Source organism: Balaenoptera acutorostrata, chromosome 9, assembly GCF_949987535.1.
Source record: "Balaenoptera acutorostrata chromosome 9, mBalAcu1.1, whole genome shotgun sequence".
Classification (NCBI taxonomy): domain Eukaryota; kingdom Metazoa; phylum Chordata; class Mammalia; order Artiodactyla; family Balaenopteridae; genus Balaenoptera; species Balaenoptera acutorostrata.
The window spans coordinates 108,670,759-108,693,033 of record NC_080072.1 but is presented as its reverse complement, the minus strand read 5'-3'; the positions used below and the strand labels follow the sequence as shown (position 1 = coordinate 108,693,033).

The following is a 22,275-nucleotide window of genomic DNA, read 5'->3' as shown; positions in this document are numbered from 1 at the left end:
GGTCGTTTTCCTTCCTGATGCAAGAGAGAGCCCTAGGCCCTGAGAATACGGACTGGTGCTTTCTGCACTGTCTCGAGTCTAGAGCGGGGCAGGGCTGACATGGAGGGGCCTCACGCTTCTCATCTGTGAAGTGGGCACAGCTGCCTGGTTTGGCCATCCCGGGGGTGTCAAGGGCAGAAGGAGACAGGCAGGTGCAGAGGCTGTTTCAGTGGCGGTAACCATTGTAAACACTACTTAGGCCCCTGGAAAGGACGCGTGTAAGTTCTATGTTCTCCAGGGTGAATCACAAACTTCTAGACTCATTAAGTCATCTGCTCCTGGTTGAATCCTGAGTAATTCTTTAGATCTTAATTGGTTTCGAATATCCTATCAGCAGGAGGCTGCACATAAAATGGTCTAGAACTGTCACAACTTTTTTTTTTTACATGGTGAAATGAAAACACTGCTGGCCCTGATCCCTTACCAGTAGGTCATCAAATTCCACCCTCCCAGCTGCAAACCTCTTTCTGGTGGACAAACAGGGCAGCCTACAGATGGGAACACACTCAGGAAGGGAACCAAGGAAGTGACTTCCACTTCGAAAGGTTAGGGCTTTAGCAGTTACTGAGGAAGGGGATCCCCCTCAGGAGAGACCATTTCCGGCTGAATGTGGAAGAATCCTGCCCGAGGGCAGACCACATGGTCTCTCTAATTCTCTAGTTAAGTCCTTACAATGCAAAGCTTAGTTTCCTGATTAAAATCTGTCGACTGCCTGCAGTGCCCAGAGCTGACCTCACCTTCCGGGCATGAAGCCACCCTCCTGTGACTTACCTGTGAGGAAAGCAGTCTCTAGGCAAATTAAAGAATATTAACAAATTCTAAGTACATAACTGCCAGGTGGATTTTACAGCCGCGGCGGCTCTCCGTGGGGTTACCTTGGACTCCGTGAGAGATCTCCTTCTCCGCAGCGGTCCCGTCGCTGCTGGGCTCGGTCGGGCTCTCCTCGTTGTGGTCGTCTCCCTTGAAGGTGTCGTAGTAGTAATCGCGATCTTCCACCACTTCCTCCTCATCTTCCTCATCCTCGTCCACAGCTGCTTCTGTGAAGTCTTCCAAATCTGCTTCGGTAGGAAATTCACTGAAGGTCACAGTAAAAAAGGAAGGTTAATACCAATTGCTATGCACAGAGCACAACAATGAGTCCCTTCCCTGTTCTGAAACACAAAGACAGAGGCAGGAAATAAGCTCAGCCCATGGTGAGCTGTGCCGCTAAAGCGCTCAGCCCGGCCACCTCAGCGGAAGGGGACCGCCAGGCAGCAGGCACCGGGCTAACCTGCAGGAAGGCACGTGGCCGGGACGACGCGCTGCTGAAGGCCACTGGCGTGCCTGGGCTCAGCCACGGCCCAAGTGAGATGTGCCGGCCCAGCTCCGGCAGGAACGGGCAGTGCCCGCTTCACCCGGAAGCCAGGGGCCAGCAGCCACGGCCATCCGCAGGCTCAGGACAGGAGGTTACCTTTTATAAATATCATAGTCTTCCTCTTCATCCTCCTCCTCCTCCTCCTCCTCCTCCTCCTCCTCCTCCTCTTCTTTTGACACAGCAGATTCAACAATCTTTGTCTGAGGGCAGCACACATACTCGGTGCCGTGGAACTGGTCCACCCCACAGGGGAGCAGCATGCCATAGCTGTACAAGGTCATTCCCTGAGTCAGGCAGGCCTGCGGGAAACCCACAGACCGACATCAGAACACAGCAAGTGTGGGCAAAGACCCCCGATCCCTAGCTTTACCCAAAAGAAACCCTTACCAAATCACAATGTTAGCCTTTCTCACGGACGCGTAAATCTTTGGCCAAAAAGTTGCGACCCTACTATTTTAAGATTTACAAATTTTGCTTAATTTGCAATGGGGAAACATCATCTGGGCTAAAACCAATGAAAGCCCAAAGTTGGAATAAAATTAAGGAAAGGAGGTTTCTTTTAGTAATTATCCATGCTGGTTAATGGTGGTCAATGGTAACATACATTCCTAATTGGTGAGGAATTCAGAATTACTTCAGAACTAGACAAAATAAAGGCAACTGGCTGGAAAACCAACTTAACGCAGAGGACAAGCTAAGAAAGGGTCATTCTCCCCACGGGAAGAATGAAATGATATCTAAACCTGTCAGCATGCATGTCCAGACACAGAGTTTCTATAACTGGCTATTTCCACACACGCCTTAGGGTTTGGGTGGCCTTGCTGGGGGCCCTGCCGACAGAATCCTTACTTAACGATCTTTTTCATGTCCTTGACTTCAGGAGCTGAACTGTTAATACTGTACTTCCTTACAAAAATATATGTTCTTCTCCCAAATAGTTTTAATTTAAAAGATACAAGTAATTGTAAACTTTGATGAGATGAAGGGAAAGAAAATTAATTTAAAATTATGGTAAGGTGTCGAGAAAAAATACTACTTTCCTAAAAAACAACCCTCGACTTTTTCCATCCACTCCTTTACCTCCTTGACCACGGTGTGCCAATGCTGGTGATTCTCGCACACTTCCATCCGCTCCTTATGGAAAAACTGGCACTTTTCTGGAACTAGCAGAACATCACTTACAAACTCGCCCACTGGAAAAGAGAAGCTTTGTCAGAAGCAAATCTGATCATGATTCCAGGTGAAAACAACCCTGACTGCAGGTTACCGTGACGGTCACACAGTCACGTGCGGACAGGAGCGGTCTCTAATGCGTATAAGCTGATGTGCACCTCATCTTCCAAAGCCAACTGGACGTTTCAGCTCCAGGCCAGCAGCCACAAGAGCTCAACACTCTGTTACAACCACAAAGCCTTGGACTTCCTCACTCCTTCCTGACCTCAATCCCCTAGCTTCTGGTGCAGGGCTACAGCACCCTACGGGGGAAACGGGAAGAGAACTCCCATGCATGACCTCAAACACACACAGGTACTCCCCACCACCTCCGGCTTCACGTGGACAACATTCCTAGCCTCTTACTTCGATTTCTGCCCACATCAGTTCTAATAACAAAACGCCCAGGAAACTAAGACTGGGTGTTCTCCCAAAGAACAGGTGAATCTTACTTTAGCCCTTTGTGGACCTACAGACACCTAGCTCTAAGACAAACCACCACTGCAATAACTGATCCAGGTACAAATCATCAGTGGAGGGTTAATTATGAAGGGGAAGAGGTGTCTTTGCAGTGGGAAGGAAGGTCTGGCAGACACTACTTAACTGGGTGAGCAATAACGGACAAGCTGACTTAAGTGATGTTCTGAGAACAGATCACCTACACAGTCTTTCTGCCAAAATATGTCATGTGACTCTAATCATACAAAAACATATGACAAATACAAATTCAGAGATAGTGTTAAACAAATGACCTAGACTCTTAAAAGATATTATTGTCATAAAATATTCAGGGACTTCCCTGTGGTCCAGTGGTTAAGACTCTGCACTTCCAGTGCAGGGGGCACAGGTTCAATCCCTGGTCAGGGAACTAAGATCCTGCATGCCGCCAAAAAAACAAAGTAATATAAAATAAAATAAATAAAAGATTCAAAAGAAAAAGCTGAGGGACTGCCTAGATTAAATATAATGTATGATTCTTTTTAAAAGGAAGCTGTAAAGGACATTATTTGAACATTTAGGACGATTGTCCCATGTGTGATCGCTGTATCACGGTCATACGGGAGAATGCCCTTGCTCTTAAGAAAAACAAGCTGAAAACTACTTGGAGGTGAACTATCTTAATGTCCCAACTCACTTTCAAATGGCCTAACAATGAAAAGTAAGTAAGACACACACAATACACACAGTGAGATAGATAAGGCAAAACTGGGAAACCTAGGTAACAGGTATAGAGTATTCACTACTGCATTTTTTATAGGTCTGAAACCTTTCAAAAATAAAAAGCTGGGGGAAAAATACACATAGCTGCTTAGAAAATAGAGTCTTTATCTCTTAGAAATACATGCTGAAGTATTTACAGGAAAAAAAACGGTATCTGTGATTTGTTTCCAAACAACGAGGGGTAGGTCAGATTGGCCACAGACAGGGTGAGTGGTTCATGAACCGTTACACGGCACACGAGGGTTAATGCGATTATCTTCTCCGTGTTCGGATATGTTTGTCACTTCCATAACAAAAAGCTAAAAACGTAATCACTGGCTCATCACCCAGAGAACCTGGTTCAATAGGTCTAATTTGGGACTCAGTGATCTGCACGGAACAAGCATCCCAGGCGCTTCTGATGCATCACCAACATGCTCTACTGAGGGTCCGAGTGCAAGAAAACCAAGGTGGTACTTAGCTCAGGAGAGACGCAATAGGTAGAAGAGGAAAAAGAAAGCAGGCAGGCTAACCTCTGAGGTTTAAAAAAAAAAAAAAAAAAAAAAGGAAAGTCTAATAAGAAAGTAATCTGGCCTAAGAAAGGTCTTAGGGGGAATTCCCTGGCAGTCCAGTGGTTAGGACTCAGCGCTTTCACTGCCGGGGCCTGGGTTCAATCGCTGGTCGGGGAACTAAGATCCCCCCAAGCCAAGTGGCATGGGCAAAAAAAAAAAAAAAGGTCTTAAGACTCGAACTAGCGGGAAGTCTACATGCAGACCCACTCCCCAGCCTCATTGCAGCTCAGGCCTCCGTCTCTGGGCCCGAGAAGTCTGTCCGTCTGCTGCCCATGCGGAGGCAAAGGGCAGCCCCTGGTCTGCTGTGAGGGGGGGATGTGCTCCCGCTGTCACAGACAGCCACCGCATATCCAAACAGCCTTCCGCAGGGCAGCGAGGTTTCACTCTGCCATTAGCACAGGGACTTCGGGGACCAGACAGCTCGATTTGACACTAATGCAGGAGCACAACGGTTAGTTAGACACGGTGCTGCCCTCGAGGGCCCCAAAGGCTCTGGGGAGATAGAAACAAGCTTTGCCCATCAACCAGGCTTAAAATCGAAGCTTAAAAAGCAAAGCCCAGGGGTAAACTAGGATTCGCCTCCATCAGGAGAAGCACCCCGCTACTCAGTCTAAGGAGAAATCACTGAAATTCTGAATCCAACCACCAGCTCACACTGTGGATGGCGGCTGTATGGACTAAGCAATTTTTATTTATATACATTTTTTGTTTTTGTTTTGTCCGCACCTCCTGGCTTAAGGGATCTCAGTTCCCCAACCAGGGATTGAACCCGGGCCTCGGCAGTGAAAGCCCAGAATCCTAACCACTAGGCCACCAGGGAACTCCCTATGTTTGTTAATTTATGACAAAAAAGCAACAAAAGAGTACACGTAAGAGGCAGTGTGTACAGGGCTAAATGCCAGGGTTTAATCTCAGCACCACTGCTACTAGCAGAGAGGTCTTGGGCGAGTTACTCAAACTTTCTGTGCCTCAGTTTCTTTATCTTGCTGCTGTGAGGCCGGATGTAATACGTACAACACGGGAAAAGCTTAGAGCAGAATCTGGTACATAGTAAGCACTAAGCATTATTTAAGTATTAGCTCTAATTACTGATGTTAATGCTGTTAGTTTCAAGTCCCGAGTAACTAGTTTTATACAAAGCAAACTATACAACCACAGTTATCAAGAAATCTATAGTTAGGCAACAGTTCATATCCTTTAATTTGTAAAACCTCAATTTTATATGTACAACTGCAACATCAGAGAAAAAGTTTAGACAGCAATTTCACTACTATATATATTCTATAGAAACAATAACCAAACTGGGTTTTAAAAATATAGTGGAGTACGACATATTTCATTTTAGTTAAAAATGCATTAACTAAATCTGCTTATATTACACCTTAGATAAACCCCAAAATGATATAAAGTAAAAAAGCAAGTTATAAAAGGTCAAGTGCAGTATGACACCATTAATGTCAGTTTTAAAACACAAAAACAAATTGTTTATAGACACATTCGTATGTAGCAAAAGTATAAAAACAGGCATGGGAATGATACACCCTGACAGTGCGGTAGCAGTGACCTCCAAGGGGAGGGGGGGAGGGAGGGAGGGAGGGAGGGAGGGAGGGAAGGGATGTAAGGATGGGACTCTGGGACATTTAATTCCTTAATTAAAAAATAAGATGGAGATTAAGCAAATATGGCAAGCCCGCACGCAGCAGCAACAAAGACCCAACACAGCCAAAAAAAAAAAGCAAATATGGCAAAACGGGGAAGAACTTAAATCAGGACAGTGAGTACATGAGTGACCATCATATTATGTTTTATCTTTTCAGTATGCTTGAAATATCTCAAAATGAAATTAAGTTTAAAATTTTTTAAATTTTAATGCAAGAAATTTAATAATTAACTCCATGCTAAACTGTAAGATTAAACGCCATCAATCTTCTGCTATGGAATCATGATTAAATTGATCTGTCTGACCTCTGAAAACCAAAAAAGAACTAATGCCACTGATTTAAAACAGAATAGCACTCCTTGATTCAACAATTCCAATTCTAAAACCGTACTCTTAGGAAGTAATTAAGAAAGTGAACAAAGATATTCATTACAGAATTGTTAATATCAAAAAAAAAAAAAAAAAAAAAACAGAACCAGGGCTTCCCTGGTGGCACAGTGGTTAAGAATCCGTCTGCCAATGCAGGGGACACGGATTCGAGCCCTGGCCCAGGAAGATCCCACATGCCACGGAGCAACTAAGCCCGTGCGCTACAACTACTGAGCCTGCGCTCTAGAGCCCGTGAACCACAACTACTGAAGTCTGCGTCTAGAGCCCATGCTCCGCAACAAGAGAAGCCACCACAATGAGAAGCCCACTGTCCACAACTAGAGAAAGCCTGCTTGCAGCAACGAAGACTCAACACAGCCAAAAATAAAATAAATAAATTTATTTTTAAAAAAAACAAAAATGGAACCAACCTAAATGTTCCTCAATAGGGAATTAGTTAAATAATGGTACTTAATGGAATACCATGGGGTTATAAGAAACACGGTTAAATATCTGTATATAACATGGAAACATTTCCGTTTCCATGACGGTTTAATGATTTTAACAATCATTAAACAAATAAGCAAAGGAATAAACACACCCGATATCCCTAACCTCTCCTTAAGCCTGGTTAACTCCTTAAGGCTAAATCTGTTTAAAAAGACAGACTCAAAAGATGTATGCATCCCTAAGAGTGGCATATAGATGTTCAATAAATGTCAACTTTTTAAAAAAGCACTCAACAGGAAAGCATATTTAGCATGATCCAATTTAGGAAAAAAAAAAAAAAAAAGCACACACATTTCCATGTGTATCCAAAGAAAAAAAGTCTTGTCTATACACCAAAATTTTAATATGGTTAATGGAGTGCAGAAACTGGAAAGGATTGTTTTTGCTTTCCTTTTTCCCCAATTTCTTTTATTTAAAACAAAAACAAAAACTTTTTAAACATGTAAATTAAAAGAGGAACACATTTCAATCCCAGCATCAGTTCTGTCATTTCACTGCTACTTTTTGCCTTTGATACAAATAATTATCAGAAACTTCTAGGAAAAAGACTGACCTAAGCAAATCAGTATTACTCTGTTTTACAGAAAAACACTGAAGATGGTTTGGTCTCACTTTAAAAGTTTATCTAAGGTCGTAACAATTCTCAGTTTAACCCGTTGGAGTACAATAGACAGTGCCCCCAATTCCCTAAGTCACTGGAACTATATTGTTTTTGATATTCAAGGCAATAAGCTGGTCAATGAACACGGCAATTTCGCAAAATCTAAACTATAGGCTTTCATTTAAACTGCATTTATGATTTATCTTCAGTCTCCACTCATTCCCTGTGATACTGGTTTTCTTTCATACCACCTCCCACCAGCAGGGCCATGGCAGCCATCAGGTCTTAGAGCTTTTTCAGAGTTGATAAAATTCCTTTCAAAGTAACAAAGGCTGCTCACCCACTTGGGAAAGCCCCTCGATACCAACACTCATATGTATAAATAAACCTACTGCAAAAGTACTCTGCGGTTGGGACTTCCCTGGCGGTCCAGTGGTTAGGACTCTGTGCTCTCACTGCCGAGGGCCCAGGTTCCATCCCTGGTTGGGGGACTAAAATCCCACAAGCCGCACAGCGCAGCCAAAAAAAACAGTACTCTCTGGTTGTAAACAGGAAGACCGTGTCATTTACGGGGCCCTTGGAAGCTGTAAGCAGCGGGGAGAAAGCCTGCTGTAATGAGAGAAAACCATGAAAATTAACCTGACCACCCAACGCGAGTTTTTGAGAGGTCTGGCAGCCACCCTTAGCAGACGTCTTGGAGGTAAATAGGGCTCTGAGAAGTTAAAGAGCCTGAACGATCGTCATGAACAGAAACATACACCTTGCACAAGGGTCCACAGCAGGAACAGGGGGAACTGCTGACGGGCTGTCAGGAACTCAAAGGCGGAAGACGACTTGCGGACAGACACCTGCAGCGGACAAGTAAGCTCCAAGCTCACTCCGGGCCCCACCTCAAAGCTTCTGAGAACAAGACCCTTCCTGGCAGTCTTCACCACAGTAATACTCCCCATCCAAATCTCCTTCCAGAAATTACCAACAACAGAAACAGTCATGGGCTCACAAAGATCTCTTCTTTTGATGCAGGAGCCAGTCTATATATAAATGTCAGAGATGACTAACTCCTTCCCCCCAAATACTAGCAGCTTTGCTTCTTCACAGTTCACCAACTCTGTCCCACTCAGATCATCCTATTTATTTAGATAAAATCTTATGGATAAACAGGCAATTCGTAATAACGTAAGATATAAGACTCATTTTGAGAAGCAAGGTTGAAGTATAACTTCTCACCAAATATACTGAATATCAGTGAAAAGAGTCACACTGGTGGGTGGTCAAGCATGCTCTCAAAATAGGGCAGAACTGAGTGACAGGTGCACAGGTGTCTACAGACAGCGAGACACCAGGCCTGATGCCAACACTACCCGTTACCTAAATTCATTCTCAAACAGCCTTCAAGAGTGCTAATCAAGACACGTCCTTCCCCTAAAGCTAGCAAAACAATGGCAAACAAAAACAGTGTCTGAGGACATCCATAATGCCCCTGGAACAACCAAACCAATTAGTACGGGTACCCGACCAATTAGACATAGCCTGTTTTCCCATCTCCTTGCCCTTTGGCCTGCCTGTGCTTTGGGTTTGCTGGGCAGTAATATCTTAAAGGGGGTTTCAGGGCTGAAGCTAAGCACACTATGACCATCTCTTTACTGCAACACGTGGTATTCACCTTAACACGTATAAAAGGACTCACTGTGGTTATTTCTGGGGAATAAAATATAAGGATGCTTGCTTTTTATTGGATGAATTTTTAGTAGTTTGTATGTTAAAAGAATTGTGTATGGTTGTGTAACTCAGTGAATATACTATAAACCATTCAACAGTACACTTTAAAATGGATGAATTATATAGTATGTGAAATATATCTCAACAAATCTGTTTTTAAGAAGCAGAGAGACTGATTATTTACAGGGAATATTGAGCAAATAAGTAAATATACTGAGGATAATGGAATTGGAGGTATCAATATGAGCTCACTGCTTTTAATATCCACACATATAGAAATATAGATTTATATGGGCATGAATATGTGTATATAAATATATTTCCTAGGTCTGTCTGCTGAGTGGGCCTAGAAGCAATAACAGCGTAATAGCAGTAAGCACACCTAATACCCAGATTTTGGTTTCTAAATACCATTCCCCACTAAATAAAACCATTTCTTCTTGGAGAAATGGCTGACTCCAGGGGTGGGGTAGGGAACACAGGATGAGCCTGAAGCATCGTTTTGTACCAGAAAGTAAGGAAGCTTTCAAAGAATAATAGGGACATAGCAAAAAGACACAGGAGTCAGCATGAAGGGGGGGGGGGGGTCCCACTGGACAAATCTGGACACTGAGTCCATAATGAAATGAATAAATGAATGCAGACACCATCTTAGCCAGGTGATAAAAGTTATCACCGGTCATGAAACAAAGTGACATCATGCAATTCCTAAGATGATTCAGAGAGAAGAACACTCCTGTGACAGTGCCCTCAAAAACGCACAAATCAAAAGGATCCTAAGACAGACCCAAATTGCATTCTACAAAGCCACTGGCCTGTACTCTAAAATCCAAAGTTAAGAAAGACAAGGAAAGGCTACAGAGAGAACTAAATGCAACGTTGAAACAATGAATTAGATCCTGGTGTTGTTGGAACAACAGGTGAAACTTGAACAGGGTCTGTAGATTAGATATTATATCAATGATAATTTCCTGATTTTGATGGCTGTACTATAGTTATATGGCAGAATGTCCTCGTTTATAAAAAATATACAAGGAAGTATTAAGGGATAAAAGGATACCATGTCTGCAACTTAAATGATTTAAAAAGAAAACAAAACCTGGGGGGAGATACAAGTGGTAAGATTAATTTTACCATATTAATCAAATGTTAACAGTTGGAAAATGTGAAATCTGAGGAAAGGATTTAATGGAAGCTCTTTGTACTATCTTTGCAACCATTCTGTAAACTTGAAATTATTTTAAAACTGTTATTATTTTTAATTTTTTTTTCCTATTTTTGGCCATGCCGCATGGCATGCGGGATCTTAGTTTCCTGACCAGGGATCGAACCCACGCCCCCTGCAATGGAAGCGTGGCATCTTAGCCACCAGACCGCCAGGGAAGTCCCGTATCATTTTTAAGTTAAAAAGGCAAAAGTAACCCTGAAAGACTAGAACCAAAAGGCTTTCTAAGGAGCCTATGGTAAAAAGAAAGTGGTGCTGATAATTACCCAGTGCCTGGGGACTCTAAAGGGGTGGGGACGGGGACAGAGAGACATTACAATCTTCTGCTTCTCAAATGATGACGGAATTGGCAGTACTTTTTTCCTAACCTCCCTTAAACTCCAGTCACCTGGTCCCCTACTAGCTTAGGCTCAGGCAACTGTTTTATTTATTTAAAAATACCAACAGGTAGCTCTCCTTCCTGGTTAAGAAGTTGTCCAAATGGATGCTGCTGTAAACACAATAACTGTCTGAATTTACTAACACTGAAGACTGTATTATGCATTATTCAGTGACCACAATGCAAAGAAGGTATTAAATGGTTTATGGTAAAATTGTTTTATGCATCTAGTTAATGACAATATCATGCATCGTCTGGTTCTCTGGCACTGAAAAACTCAAACTGTGACATTTAGAAAAGAACATTTTCGCTGTGCACCAGCTATGGTAGTGGTCTTGTAATCAACAGACAGCATCCTAGTTCCAGGTACTGTCTTGACTGTGGGGACAGAGAAGACTAAAGCCGTGTCCCTCCTCCCAAGGTGCTCAGAGTGTAGCTGGAGAAAGACACATCAACAGACCGGCATCGTGCAGGGTGATGGGGCACCGGCGGCAACAAAGAGGAGCTGAGAAACCTGGACGTCAAGACAGAAGTTAGAGCGGCAGGAAAGGCTTCCTTTAAAGGAGGTGTCCCTGAGATGAGTGCAAAAAGGAGAACTCGACAAGCAAAGTGAGTACATAAAGTCACTCCAGTGGGAGCTGGACTGCACGTGGCAGGAGCCACGAGATGGACGTGCTGTGGTGGGAGCACGGAGCAGGGGCGGGGAGCACGGAGCGGGGGCGGGAAGGACGGAGCGGGGAGGATGGGGCGGGGGCGGGGAGGACGGAGCGGGGGGCGGGGAGGACGGAGCGGGGGCAGGGAGGACGGAGCGGGGAGCACGGGGCAGGGGCGGGGAGGACGGGGCAGGGGCGGGAAGCACGGAGCGGGGAGCACGAGGCAGGGGCGGGGAGCACGAGGCAGGGGCGGGGAGGACGGTGAAGGGGCGGGGAGCACGGTGAAGGGGCGGGGAGCACGGAGCAGGGGCGGGGAGCACGGAGCGGGGGCGGGGAGGACAGAGCAGAGCTAAGCAAGGGCCACACCATGCAGTTTCCAAACTGTGCTAAGGCGCTTACACCTGGTCTTTTAGGTGAAGAGGAGCTACTGAAGGGTTTTATGTGCAGGAGAGACAGTCCAGTCTTCATTTTGGATCAGCGAGGTCGATGGACTGAACAGAACTGAGACACGCGCAGAAGCGGTTCGCACAGTCCAGGCAGGAAATGATAAAAGGCTGAGCTAGAGCAGGGGACTCGGACGGACCAGCCGGAGGCTCCCAAAGTTTCCCCAGTCACGGTACTCTGGGTGTCCCAGGAAGTTTTTCACAGCACCCCCCAGGCCAAAAGGGTGCCGAAAAGTTAAGTAGTCAGGGTGACAACGTAGTAAAAAGCACCTGTGTCTGACACCTTGTACCTGCTGGGCACTGCACAACTCCTCCTGCACGGCCGTAAACTCAGCACCATCACCCCCATTTCTTCAGCAATTCTGGTGCGATGCTGGCTTTTCCTCACAGAAACCACTAAGAAGCAGTCCCACAAAGACATGCAGTCATTGAAAGGAACGGGATGAGCTGATGCTGAAACTGTGAGCGCCTCCAGCTCGTTCACAATGTCTGACACATTTTCCTTGAAAAGCAAAAATATCCCCAGTGCCCTGGGGTGCCTTTGTGCACAGTTTGGGAACCACGGTTATAAGCCATATTTAAGAGATAAAAATCAGGCTGCCTTGAGAACTGGCTGGGTGTGGGGAGAAACAGGTCTCCCAGGTCTCCAGCTCAGACTCCTGGGTGGGTAGTGGAGCCAACAAGTGACAACATGCAGGATGGGGGAGACCAGGCCACAAAGCCTCTGGTAATGACAGTGCAAAAGGAAGAAAATGATTGCTAGGTACTATCTATCGTGTACGAATATTCAAGGGTACTCTCTTAAGTTTGAGAATTTTACAGAGAATGAATGAAACCTCATACTCAGAGATTTCTTACAGCCAAAGGGAATGAAAGAACATCTTTAAACCACATCACACAAAACCATTCACAAGCCTCACACTACTGCTTGGGGCTCAGTTTTAAGTAAATGGTGTTAAGCACACACCATGTCCTCTTTTCCCCGTACTCAATACTTTTAAAACAAAGTAACTGCTATGGTAAATACTGTTATTCAGGTGCTGCCTCTTCCTGTTACTTTGCTACATGTGAGAATGAGAAAAGCAATGAGTTCCATGTTAGGAAAGGTTTTTTTTGCTGTTGGTTTTAAATAAATTTAGTTATTTATTTATTTTTGGCTGCATTGGGTCTTCATTGCTGCGCGTGGGCTTTCTCTAGTTGTGGCGAGCGGGGGCTACTCTTTGTTGTGGTGCGCGGGCTTCTCATTGCAGTGGCTTCTCTTGTTGCGGAGCACGGGCTCTAGGCACGTGGGCTTCAGTAGTTGTGGCACGCAGGCTCAGCAGCTGTGGCGCACGGGCTTACTTGCTCCGCGGCATGTGGGATCTTCCCAGACCAGGGCTTGAACCCGTGTCCCCTACATTGGCAGGCAGATTCTTAACCACTGTGCCACCAGGGAAGTCCCAGAAAGGTTTTAATGAAGGAGGGAGGGGAACAGGTTAAATTAATGGTTAAAATTAAATACATCCACAGAACTACCCAGGCTATGTTAGTGCTCTATGTCAGTCCTATCACGGATCATCTAAAATTGATCGTTTCACCCTTTTAAGTTTCTACGACCAAATCTGTTCCTGAATCAGCCAGGCAACAGACGCGCGAACGTAACTCAGATGTGTCAATGATCAGTGGTCAGGATGAGCACATTCACTAAAAGAGCATTTGGAGCAGCGACTCTACTTCTGGGTGATAAAATGTTACGGCTGCACTTGAGTTAGGTCTGACTGCTAACAGAAACACACATAGTCATAAACACCCTTATCAGCTGACCCTTCAGTAAGGCAGGTGGCACAGGGCCTGGCCGACGCATCCCTGACTGTCTACAAGCAGCTATGACTCACTTCTTCGGCCTCTGAAAACTGCCACAGGTTTGGTCTGGCTAACAACACAGGATTTCGGTGCTTGCAAAATGTGTGTAGGGCAAAGTAAGGGGAACAAAAGACCACCCCTCGGCTGCTTCGGTACTGTCGATACCAGGACTATAAACAGTAATTTCAAACTCTCAGTGTGAACGAAGCTGGACCACTCTGAGGGCAGCATGCTCACTCAGGGGTGTGGAAAAGGCTCATCCTGAAAAAACAGAGGACGCCCATGATGGGAGAGGTGGAGTTAGTGACCATCAAAGACAAGTCACCTATCGACACCAGAAAGCCGTGAGTATTCAAAAGAGACAGTCCCCCAATAAATTCCTGCAGCCCTTGGCTTCTTAACAGATGACGACATCTCACTGTGAGCCAGGAGAAGATGAAATGTAAAACTGGGGACCCCGCCTTCCTGAGAAGTAACCCAGAGGTGCTCCAGGACGCTCACCGAGACACTTGAAGGGGATCACGATGTGAGTCTTGCACTGCTTTTTGTCTCTCCGGCACCAGTTGTCCACACTGACTGGCTGGTTTGCCTCCACCACGTTTGTGATCTGTAGTTCTGGATACATCTGCAAGGGAAGAGGAAACACACACCGTAGGCTGACTTTGTCCATAAAAGACGAACGCTCGCCGGTGAGCCAGGACGAGTGTCTGTGTGCCCAGCTTCCCCATCGCCCTACGTAAATCTGAAGTCCCCCCTGCTGCCTGGTCCCAGCGGAACTAATCAAGTCAAGAGATACCGTAACTGTTAGCTTTCTTTTGACAGGTAGATTCTGGACCACTTCTAACACATTCTCTTTGAAAAAAGACCTACACAAGCAGCAAGCGTGCAGCCCCGAACAAGTCTATTAGGTATCAAGTCCACTTGTAGGGTGTGTGTAAATAGCTGAATTCAAGAACTAAAACATTTAAGAGGCAAGTCTATGGAAGTGCGTGTTAATGAAATTACAGAATAATATTCCAACCCTGACCCCAAAGGCTAGTTTTGGAAAGAAATTAAAACATCTCATACCCTTTTCTACGTCAAGCGTTGACCCAAAAAGTCTGTTGAATCAGACATGAGATAATCCCTTATGATACTGGTGGCTTCTACCAGCAAGTGCAAAACACAAGCACACATGTGACACTGGGCTTGTTTCACAACTTCCCATAACACGTGGGAAGCCAAGGGAACCAGGCTGCACTTCTAAGGCCCTGCCAAGCTTCTGCAGGATTCCGTCCAGAAAGGACAAAGAGCTCACAGCACACCCAGGCCAAGGGCACACTCAGAACAAAAGCCTGCTGCCCCCATCGTTACCAGCTTGGTCTTAGGTCAAAACAGCAGAATGACAGAGCGCCTATTTCTAAAGTAAACAGGTTCAAACGTGACCCAGAAACGTTTAAGTTTCTGGCAGCACGCTTACCTCCTGACAGTACTGGAGAACTTCTTCTTTTGTTCCGAAGCAGCTCTGAGTGCCTGTTGGGTCAGGTTCCCATTTCCCAGTCTGAATGTTCACGTGCATATTTAGCTTTCCACAAAACATTGCAATCTGAGGCTCAGCAACAGCAAACCCTGTTCCGGCGTTGGCTGCGAGGGCCTATCGAAGGGAAAATAAATTCCAGGTTAACTCCCAAGAGGCTGGCACGGAGGGAGAGTCACTTAGCTGTTTGTGACAGTAGAATTGACCTTTTAAAAAATCTTCATTAAAAAAAAAAAAAAAAAAACTTCATTACTTACTATTTTTTCTTCATAAACAAATCCTCTTCCCAGGAACTAAGCCAGAATAAAAAATGACCTTTGGACATATATAATCAGAGAGAAGTGTGCGTGGGAACTGCAACCACGGCTCCCCATCTAGATACTTCTGACTTGGGAACACATAATCCACCTGCAGTCCCCTCTAATACAAGCAAACCCACTTTCCATTCCTTAAGACATCAAAACACAAAAGTATAGAACGGCCAGAGTTCCAGCAATTTTACTCAATTCACTTACACGACAAAATTTTATTGAGCAACTACTATTTTTGCACAGCAACGTGCTAAATGCTCAGGACACAAGGATAAGCAAAAGGTTATGGCCCCTGCCCTCTTGGGGCTTTTTTTTTTTTTTTTATGTTTACCTACTTTTCTTTTTTTTTTTTTAATTAATCAATTAATTAATTAATTTTTGGCTGTGCTGGGTCCCCGCCTCCGTGCGAGGGCCCTCCCCAGCCGCGGCAAGCAGGGGCCACTCCCCACCGCGGTGCGCGGGTCCCCCACTATCGCAGCCCCCCCACCCGCCGCGGAGCACAAGCTCCAGACGCTCAGGCCCAGCTGCGGCGCACGGGCCCAGCCACTCCGCGGCACATGGGATCCTCCCAGACCAGGGCCCGAACCCGCGTCCCCTGCATTGGCAGGCAGACCCTCAACCACTGTGCCACCAGGGAAGCCCCTCTTGGGGCTTATGGTCTAGTTCAAGAGTCAATTCTCACACAAAAAGATTCCCAGATGTCTTATGAAGGAAAAGAACACAGAGCTGAAGGAGCATACAAAACAAAAAGGGAATGTGACTTTGGCTTGGGTAAGAGGTGATGGGGAAGCTTTCTGAACTGTGACACCGGAGTAGCTCTGGCCAGCCCCGTTGGGGGAGAATGTAGACTGTGAGTCTGTGGAGGGTCTAAGGGAAGGGTGGGCGGCACACATGGTCAAGACTGGATGGTCTGTAGACCAAGAAAGGATGGAGCGCTGAGGGTTCTAAGTACAGAGTTAATATTTTTCAAATGCAGCTCTGATGTTCTCTGTAGGCAGGGGGATGGCTCAGGGAGCTGGAGAGATGACAGTAACTTGGGTAAGGCAGCACCGGGAGACAGCAAGGCAGGCAAGACTGGGTGACGATGGCTGGGGGGTGACAAAGAGACAGCATGGCTTGCGTAACTCAACACGCAATGGTGTTGTGTGTGGAAAGAGAACACTAAAAGGGATTTCATCAACAATTTTATCTCGTGTTAGGGAAAAAATCAACTATTCGTAGCCATCAATAGCTCACAAATTACAGGTGAGAAAACATTTAGGTTTGATGACAGTAAGGCTCTTCGTGCACCAGAAAAAACACAGGCATCCCTGCATCTAAAGATGTACCAATACTGATGGCTACATTCACAGTAAAGTTCTGTGGTCTCTCCTAATGCGTAAGTTCTTTCAAAACCAAAATTAAACATCTTTTTAAAATGTTAAAACTTGAGGGGTCGGGTTAGACTCTCTGGCCTATTATGATCTTTTCAAAAAGAGCAAAGAGCATTAGTATTAAATGGTTTTCCTATATTAACAAGAAAAAGTAGATTTGACTTTTTTTTTTTTTTTGCCGTACCCTGCAGCTTGTGGGACCTTAGCTCCCCGACCAGGGATCAAACCCACACCTTTGGCAGTGAAAGCACAGAGTCCTAAACCACTGGACCGCCAGGGAATTCCCTGACTTTTAAAATATATGGAAAACTGTGTGCTTTCCAGGCAAGTCTCCTGTATTTGTACTGATGGACTGGTTACACAGACATGAATGGTCCTTCCAATTAGGAGCCTACGTTTGATTCTGAAATACATCCCGATCTTCTTCTAGGACAAATTTACCACCTACACGTTTTGCTTAGGAGCTTATTCAAATTAGCCTGCTTTCCAGTAGCGTGAGAGAAGGAAGCACGACCACTTGCTGGATAGCTGGGAGAAAGCTAATCTGGATCTAAAATGTCGCCAAGATCAATCAGGGTTGAAAAACACCTCAATTAAATCCAACGAGGAGAACAGTCAGCAACTTTATTAAGTAGAATAGACTGTCACCCCACTGTGATGAATAATCATCTGTTAAAGTAGAAGACAGATCCTGTGCGTCCACAATAACTGCATATGAAGCTACAGACTGGTGTGAAGTCCTATCTCCCCCAAAGAAAGAAAAAACATTTAAAGGTATCTGTGGAAAGAAGGTATAGGTAGTACCTTAATGGTGTTTAATTCAAACAGATCATTAAAAGGTATAAAGATGCACACGACAAAGGCACTTAATGCTCACACTGAGCTGGAGATGTGCACAAAAATGCCTCTTCTACTGGCCATTCTTCTTCTGGGAGCCATATCCGAGGATTAAGGCTAGAAACTTGGGTTATGATACAGAGGGAAACGGGCACACACAGTACACAGGTGGTACATACAGAGACAAAGGCAAGCAAACCCCAGGGATGCTCTGTGCACCGAAACCAGTGTTCCAGCAAATTCCTTCCTTCCTACTCTTCAAAAGCTCAGACAGAAACGAACAAAGAAAATCCAGGAAGACATGATAAATATGTAAGCAAGAAAGCCAAATCTACAGGTTAGAAGGAAAGTATTTCCTAAACCGGCTATAAATGAACTACCACAGTTAAACGTGAAAGATGCTGAGCGATCCTTTCCAAATTCTCTCTACGGACTGGTATATTTTAACATTAAATAGGATGTCAGGGTGGTATCTAATCTTTCGGAAGTACAGGGGCGGGTGAGGGAGGCATTTGCCTCTTTAATTCCAGAAATGAATACAGGTAAGAAACAGCATCAGTCAATTACATGAGCTCACCCAGGCCACAGCTGGGGCACGGTCAGAACTGTGCAAGCAGTCGCTCGTCACGCTGAAGATGACAGTCCACGTGTGGCTCGCTATGGCTGTTGGCTGAAAGGCCACAAGAGTTCCAAGTGTACGAATGCTCAGTTTACGGGTCAGCCACTGAGGTCAATACATCGGTGGTAAGTGCACTTGATCTTTGTGCAGAGATGGTCAACAGTGCCTTCCCTACAGAGGATCTAAAATACCAGAGGTTAGAGCAGCAGGAAGAGACAGCCTGGCAGCCAGAACGCCTCACATCGGTTACCACCAAGGAAAAGGAGGGCAACTGGAGCCAGTCCAGACAGCTCATAGGCTGCCGTGATTCATTTCTGAGTTCAGAAAGATTAATCCTTGTGGTCATCAGAGACTCTCAAGAAGGTATCATCTGCAATATAAAAAGCCTCTGTGGACCACGTCTAGGGATCAACTAATCAAACATACCCCAACCTTACCTAGGGTATAACAGGACCGCTTTTTCCTGTAATGTTTGTGCTTCTTTCCTTTGAAAATGCTCTTATTTAATGTGCTCTCCATTTTCTGAGGCACACACTGTGACTTGACCCATTACATCAACATATAAATCAATCTGTCTCCTAACCTAACATGTTACAAATGGGATTTCGTTGCCAAGTCAGCACTTCTGATATCCTGTGAACCTGAAATCCTCTACGAAAGAAAATTAATGCCCCACACTTGGACACTGCGGCCAGCCCTTGATCTATGCACACTGCAGCATTTTTAAGGTTTTGAAAACAAATTGCATCAACTGCTTTCCTAGTCCAGCACTTCCATTTTACTTAATAATTCATTCTTAATAAGAAATTCCATTTTATTAACTTGACTCAGCTACCCAAGGATGGAAATTCAACTTGATAAAAGGTGCTTCTAGTAACTTGGTTGAAAACCTGAAATGGCTTTAAAGCAATAAATAAATAGAAACAAACATAAATCTGAACCTAACTTCAAACAGGGCCTTTAATCATCACCTGAAGAGAAGCAACTCCTGGGCCCACCTCAGCCCCACCTCCCTTCACAAAGCCTCCCAATCCAAAGCAAACAGTTAATCCATTACTTCCTTCCTCACTAAAGCTACTGCCCCAGATTCCAATTTGGCTCCAGGCTCTGTGAAAGTGCCTGCCATGGAGGGAGTATCCTCCAAAGAGGAGGGCTTTATTCTAATCCTGAGGGTGTCTGTTTCCTGCGACAGGAAGTGCTCCTGTGGTCCATGTACCGCCAGGAGCAGGGCAGCACAGCTCCAGCTCCCATTAGAGCACTGAACGTGTAGCACCTACTCACCACCGGCACAGGAGTGACATCAAGACACAGACTCCTGCTCAAAGACCCTCCTTTTTGAACAGTATGGAGGTTCCTTAAAAAACTACAAATAGAACTACCATACGACACAGCAATCCCACTACTGGGCATATACCCTGAGAAAACCATAGTTCAAAAAGAGTCATGTACCAAAATGTTCATTGCAGCTCTATTTACAATAGCCAGGACATGGAAGCAACCTAAATGTCCATCGACAGATGAATGGATAAAGAAGATGTGGCACATATATACAATGGAATATTATTCAGCCATAAAAAGAAATGAGATTGAGTTATCTGTAGTGAGGTGGATGGACCTAGAGTCTGTCATACAGAGTGAAGTAAGTCAGAAAGAGAAAAACAAATGCAGTATGCTAACACATATATATGGAATCTAAGGAAAAAAAAAAAAAAAGGCCACGAAGAACCTAGTGGCAAGACGGGAATAAAGACACAGACCTACTAGAGAATGGACTTGAGGATATGGGGAGGGGGAGGGGGGAGATGTGACAGGGTGAGAGAGTGTCATGGACATATATACACTACCAAATGTAAGATAGATAGCTAGTGGGAAGCAGCCGTATAGCACAGGGAGATCAGCTCGGTGCTTTGTGACCACCTAGAGGGGTGGGATGGGGAGGGTGGGAGGGAGGGAGATGCAAGAGGGAAGAGATATGGGAACATATGTATATGTATAACTGATTCACTTTGTTATAAAGCAGAAACTAACACACCATTGTAAAGCAATTATACTTCAATAAAGATGTTTAAAAAAAAAAAAAGACCCTCCTTTTTAAATGAAGAAGTCAGTAAAATGACAATCTATTCATGGATGTGAAGATCCTGTATTCATTTCTGTTTGTTTAAGTTCTGAATGGTACTTCATGATTCCTAAATTAAAATGACTTAGGTCTGTGTCCACAAACCTGCACCTAAGATTTACTTAATCAAAGTTTAAAAAATCCATAGTTTCAAGGTTATCGCCCCAATATATTAACTACAAAAGGGAAGACAAATTACTTCACAGTGGAAACGCTGCCGTCAACCTCACCAGCCATAAATTCGTGTAAGAGGACAGATGAGGAAAGACACACCGAGGGACTGTCTCAGACTGGAGGCTATGGAGAAAAAACAGATGCAACGTGGGAGCGCAGACAGGATCCTGGAACAGGAAAAGGACACTGGTGGGAAAACTGGAGCAGCATCTGAATAAGGCCTGTGCATCAGTTAACACTGCTGTACCAATGTCAAGCTCCCAGTTTTGATAACTGCACGAGGGTTATGTCAGATGTTAATATTGAGAGAGGCGCAGTCTAAGGGTACAGGGGAACTCCCTCTAGTATTTTTGCAACTTTTTAAAAACTCTAAAATTTGTTCAAAATAAAACAGTTTTGATCTTTTTAAATCCTGTTCATCGCTTGCCTGAATTTCGACTGTAACGGGACGGTTTCAATCTGCAAAGAGAAGACATGCTCTTTGGCAGGGCGACGAGCAAGTATAATCAGAGCAGGCCCAGTACCTACCTGAAAATCTTAACTATTTATTCTGAACATATCCTAATGTAGTAAAACCCCATGCGTATATATATTACATTTGATTTATCTCCAATGGGAGGACTATTACAATTCTGCCCAGAACCTCACATATGAGAAACTCCACTTCTGTTACTGTCCAAAGGGTGACTGTAGTTTGAAGTCCCTAGTGCATCTTCCTCAGCAGTACACCGTGAAGCTTTCAATTTAAAAAAGCTCCAAGGACTTCCCTGGTGGCACAGTGGTTAAGAATCCGCCTGGCGATGCAGGGGATACGGGTTTGAGCCCTGGTCCGGAAAGATCCCACATGCCGTGAAGCAACTAAGCCCACGCACCACAACTACTGAGCCTGCGCTCTAGAGCCCATGAGCCACAACTACTGAGTCCATGCACCGCAACTACTGAAGCTCACGTGCTCTAGGGCCCGTGAGCTGCAATTACTGAGCCCGCATGCTGCATCTACTGAAGGTCGCACGCCTAGAGCCCGTGCTCTGCAACAAGAGAAGCCACCGCGATAAGAAGCCCGCGCGATGCCACGAAGAGTAGCCCCTGCTCACCGCAACTAGAGAAAGCCCATGCGCAGCAACGAAGACCCACTGCAGCCAAAAAAAAAAAAAAAAAAAGCTCCAAACTTCAAACATTTCAACACACTATTTAATAAAATATCAGGATTCTTGTTAAGCATTTTCCAGCTTGAACAGCAAACTGAGAAACCTGTTCTTAAAAGTGACAGTTTACGTTACGCCAACTGAAAATCCTTGGCTTTTTGTTGTTGTTGTTGTTAACATTTGAACTTAATTCTAATTAGAAGCTTGTGAATTAGGGTTAGGCGGAAAAACTCTGAATGTAAAAGGCCATTATTCTTCCAGCCATTATTCTTCCACTGACGTATGCCAGCTGTTAGGTATAATTTTCATAGGCAGTAATTTATACAAATAATCCCTGCTTTTATTAGAGCTGTAAATATTAAAGTATAAATGATGTATCATTTCCAAGACTGAAAATGGTTTA

General features: G+C 44.7%; 1 protein-coding gene across 7 annotated transcripts in view; it reads right to left on the bottom strand.

Moving 5' to 3' along the window:
* APLP2 (amyloid beta precursor like protein 2) overlaps window positions 1-22,275 on the bottom strand; it is a 71,925-nt gene that overhangs the window by 20,919 nt on the left and 28,731 nt on the right. For all 7 annotated transcript variants that reach the window (XM_057552308.1, XM_057552311.1, XM_057552310.1 and 4 more), the window contains exons 2-6: window positions 15,238-15,411; window positions 14,280-14,403; window positions 2,474-2,586; window positions 1,490-1,692; window positions 915-1,114 (exon numbers count right to left, since the gene is read on the bottom strand). In XM_057552308.1, the coding sequence (XP_057408291.1) occupies window positions 915-1,114; window positions 1,490-1,692; window positions 2,474-2,586; window positions 14,280-14,403; window positions 15,238-15,411 (814 nt within the window). The remainder of the gene's footprint in view (window positions 1-914; window positions 1,115-1,489; window positions 1,693-2,473; window positions 2,587-14,279; window positions 14,404-15,237; window positions 15,412-22,275) is intronic.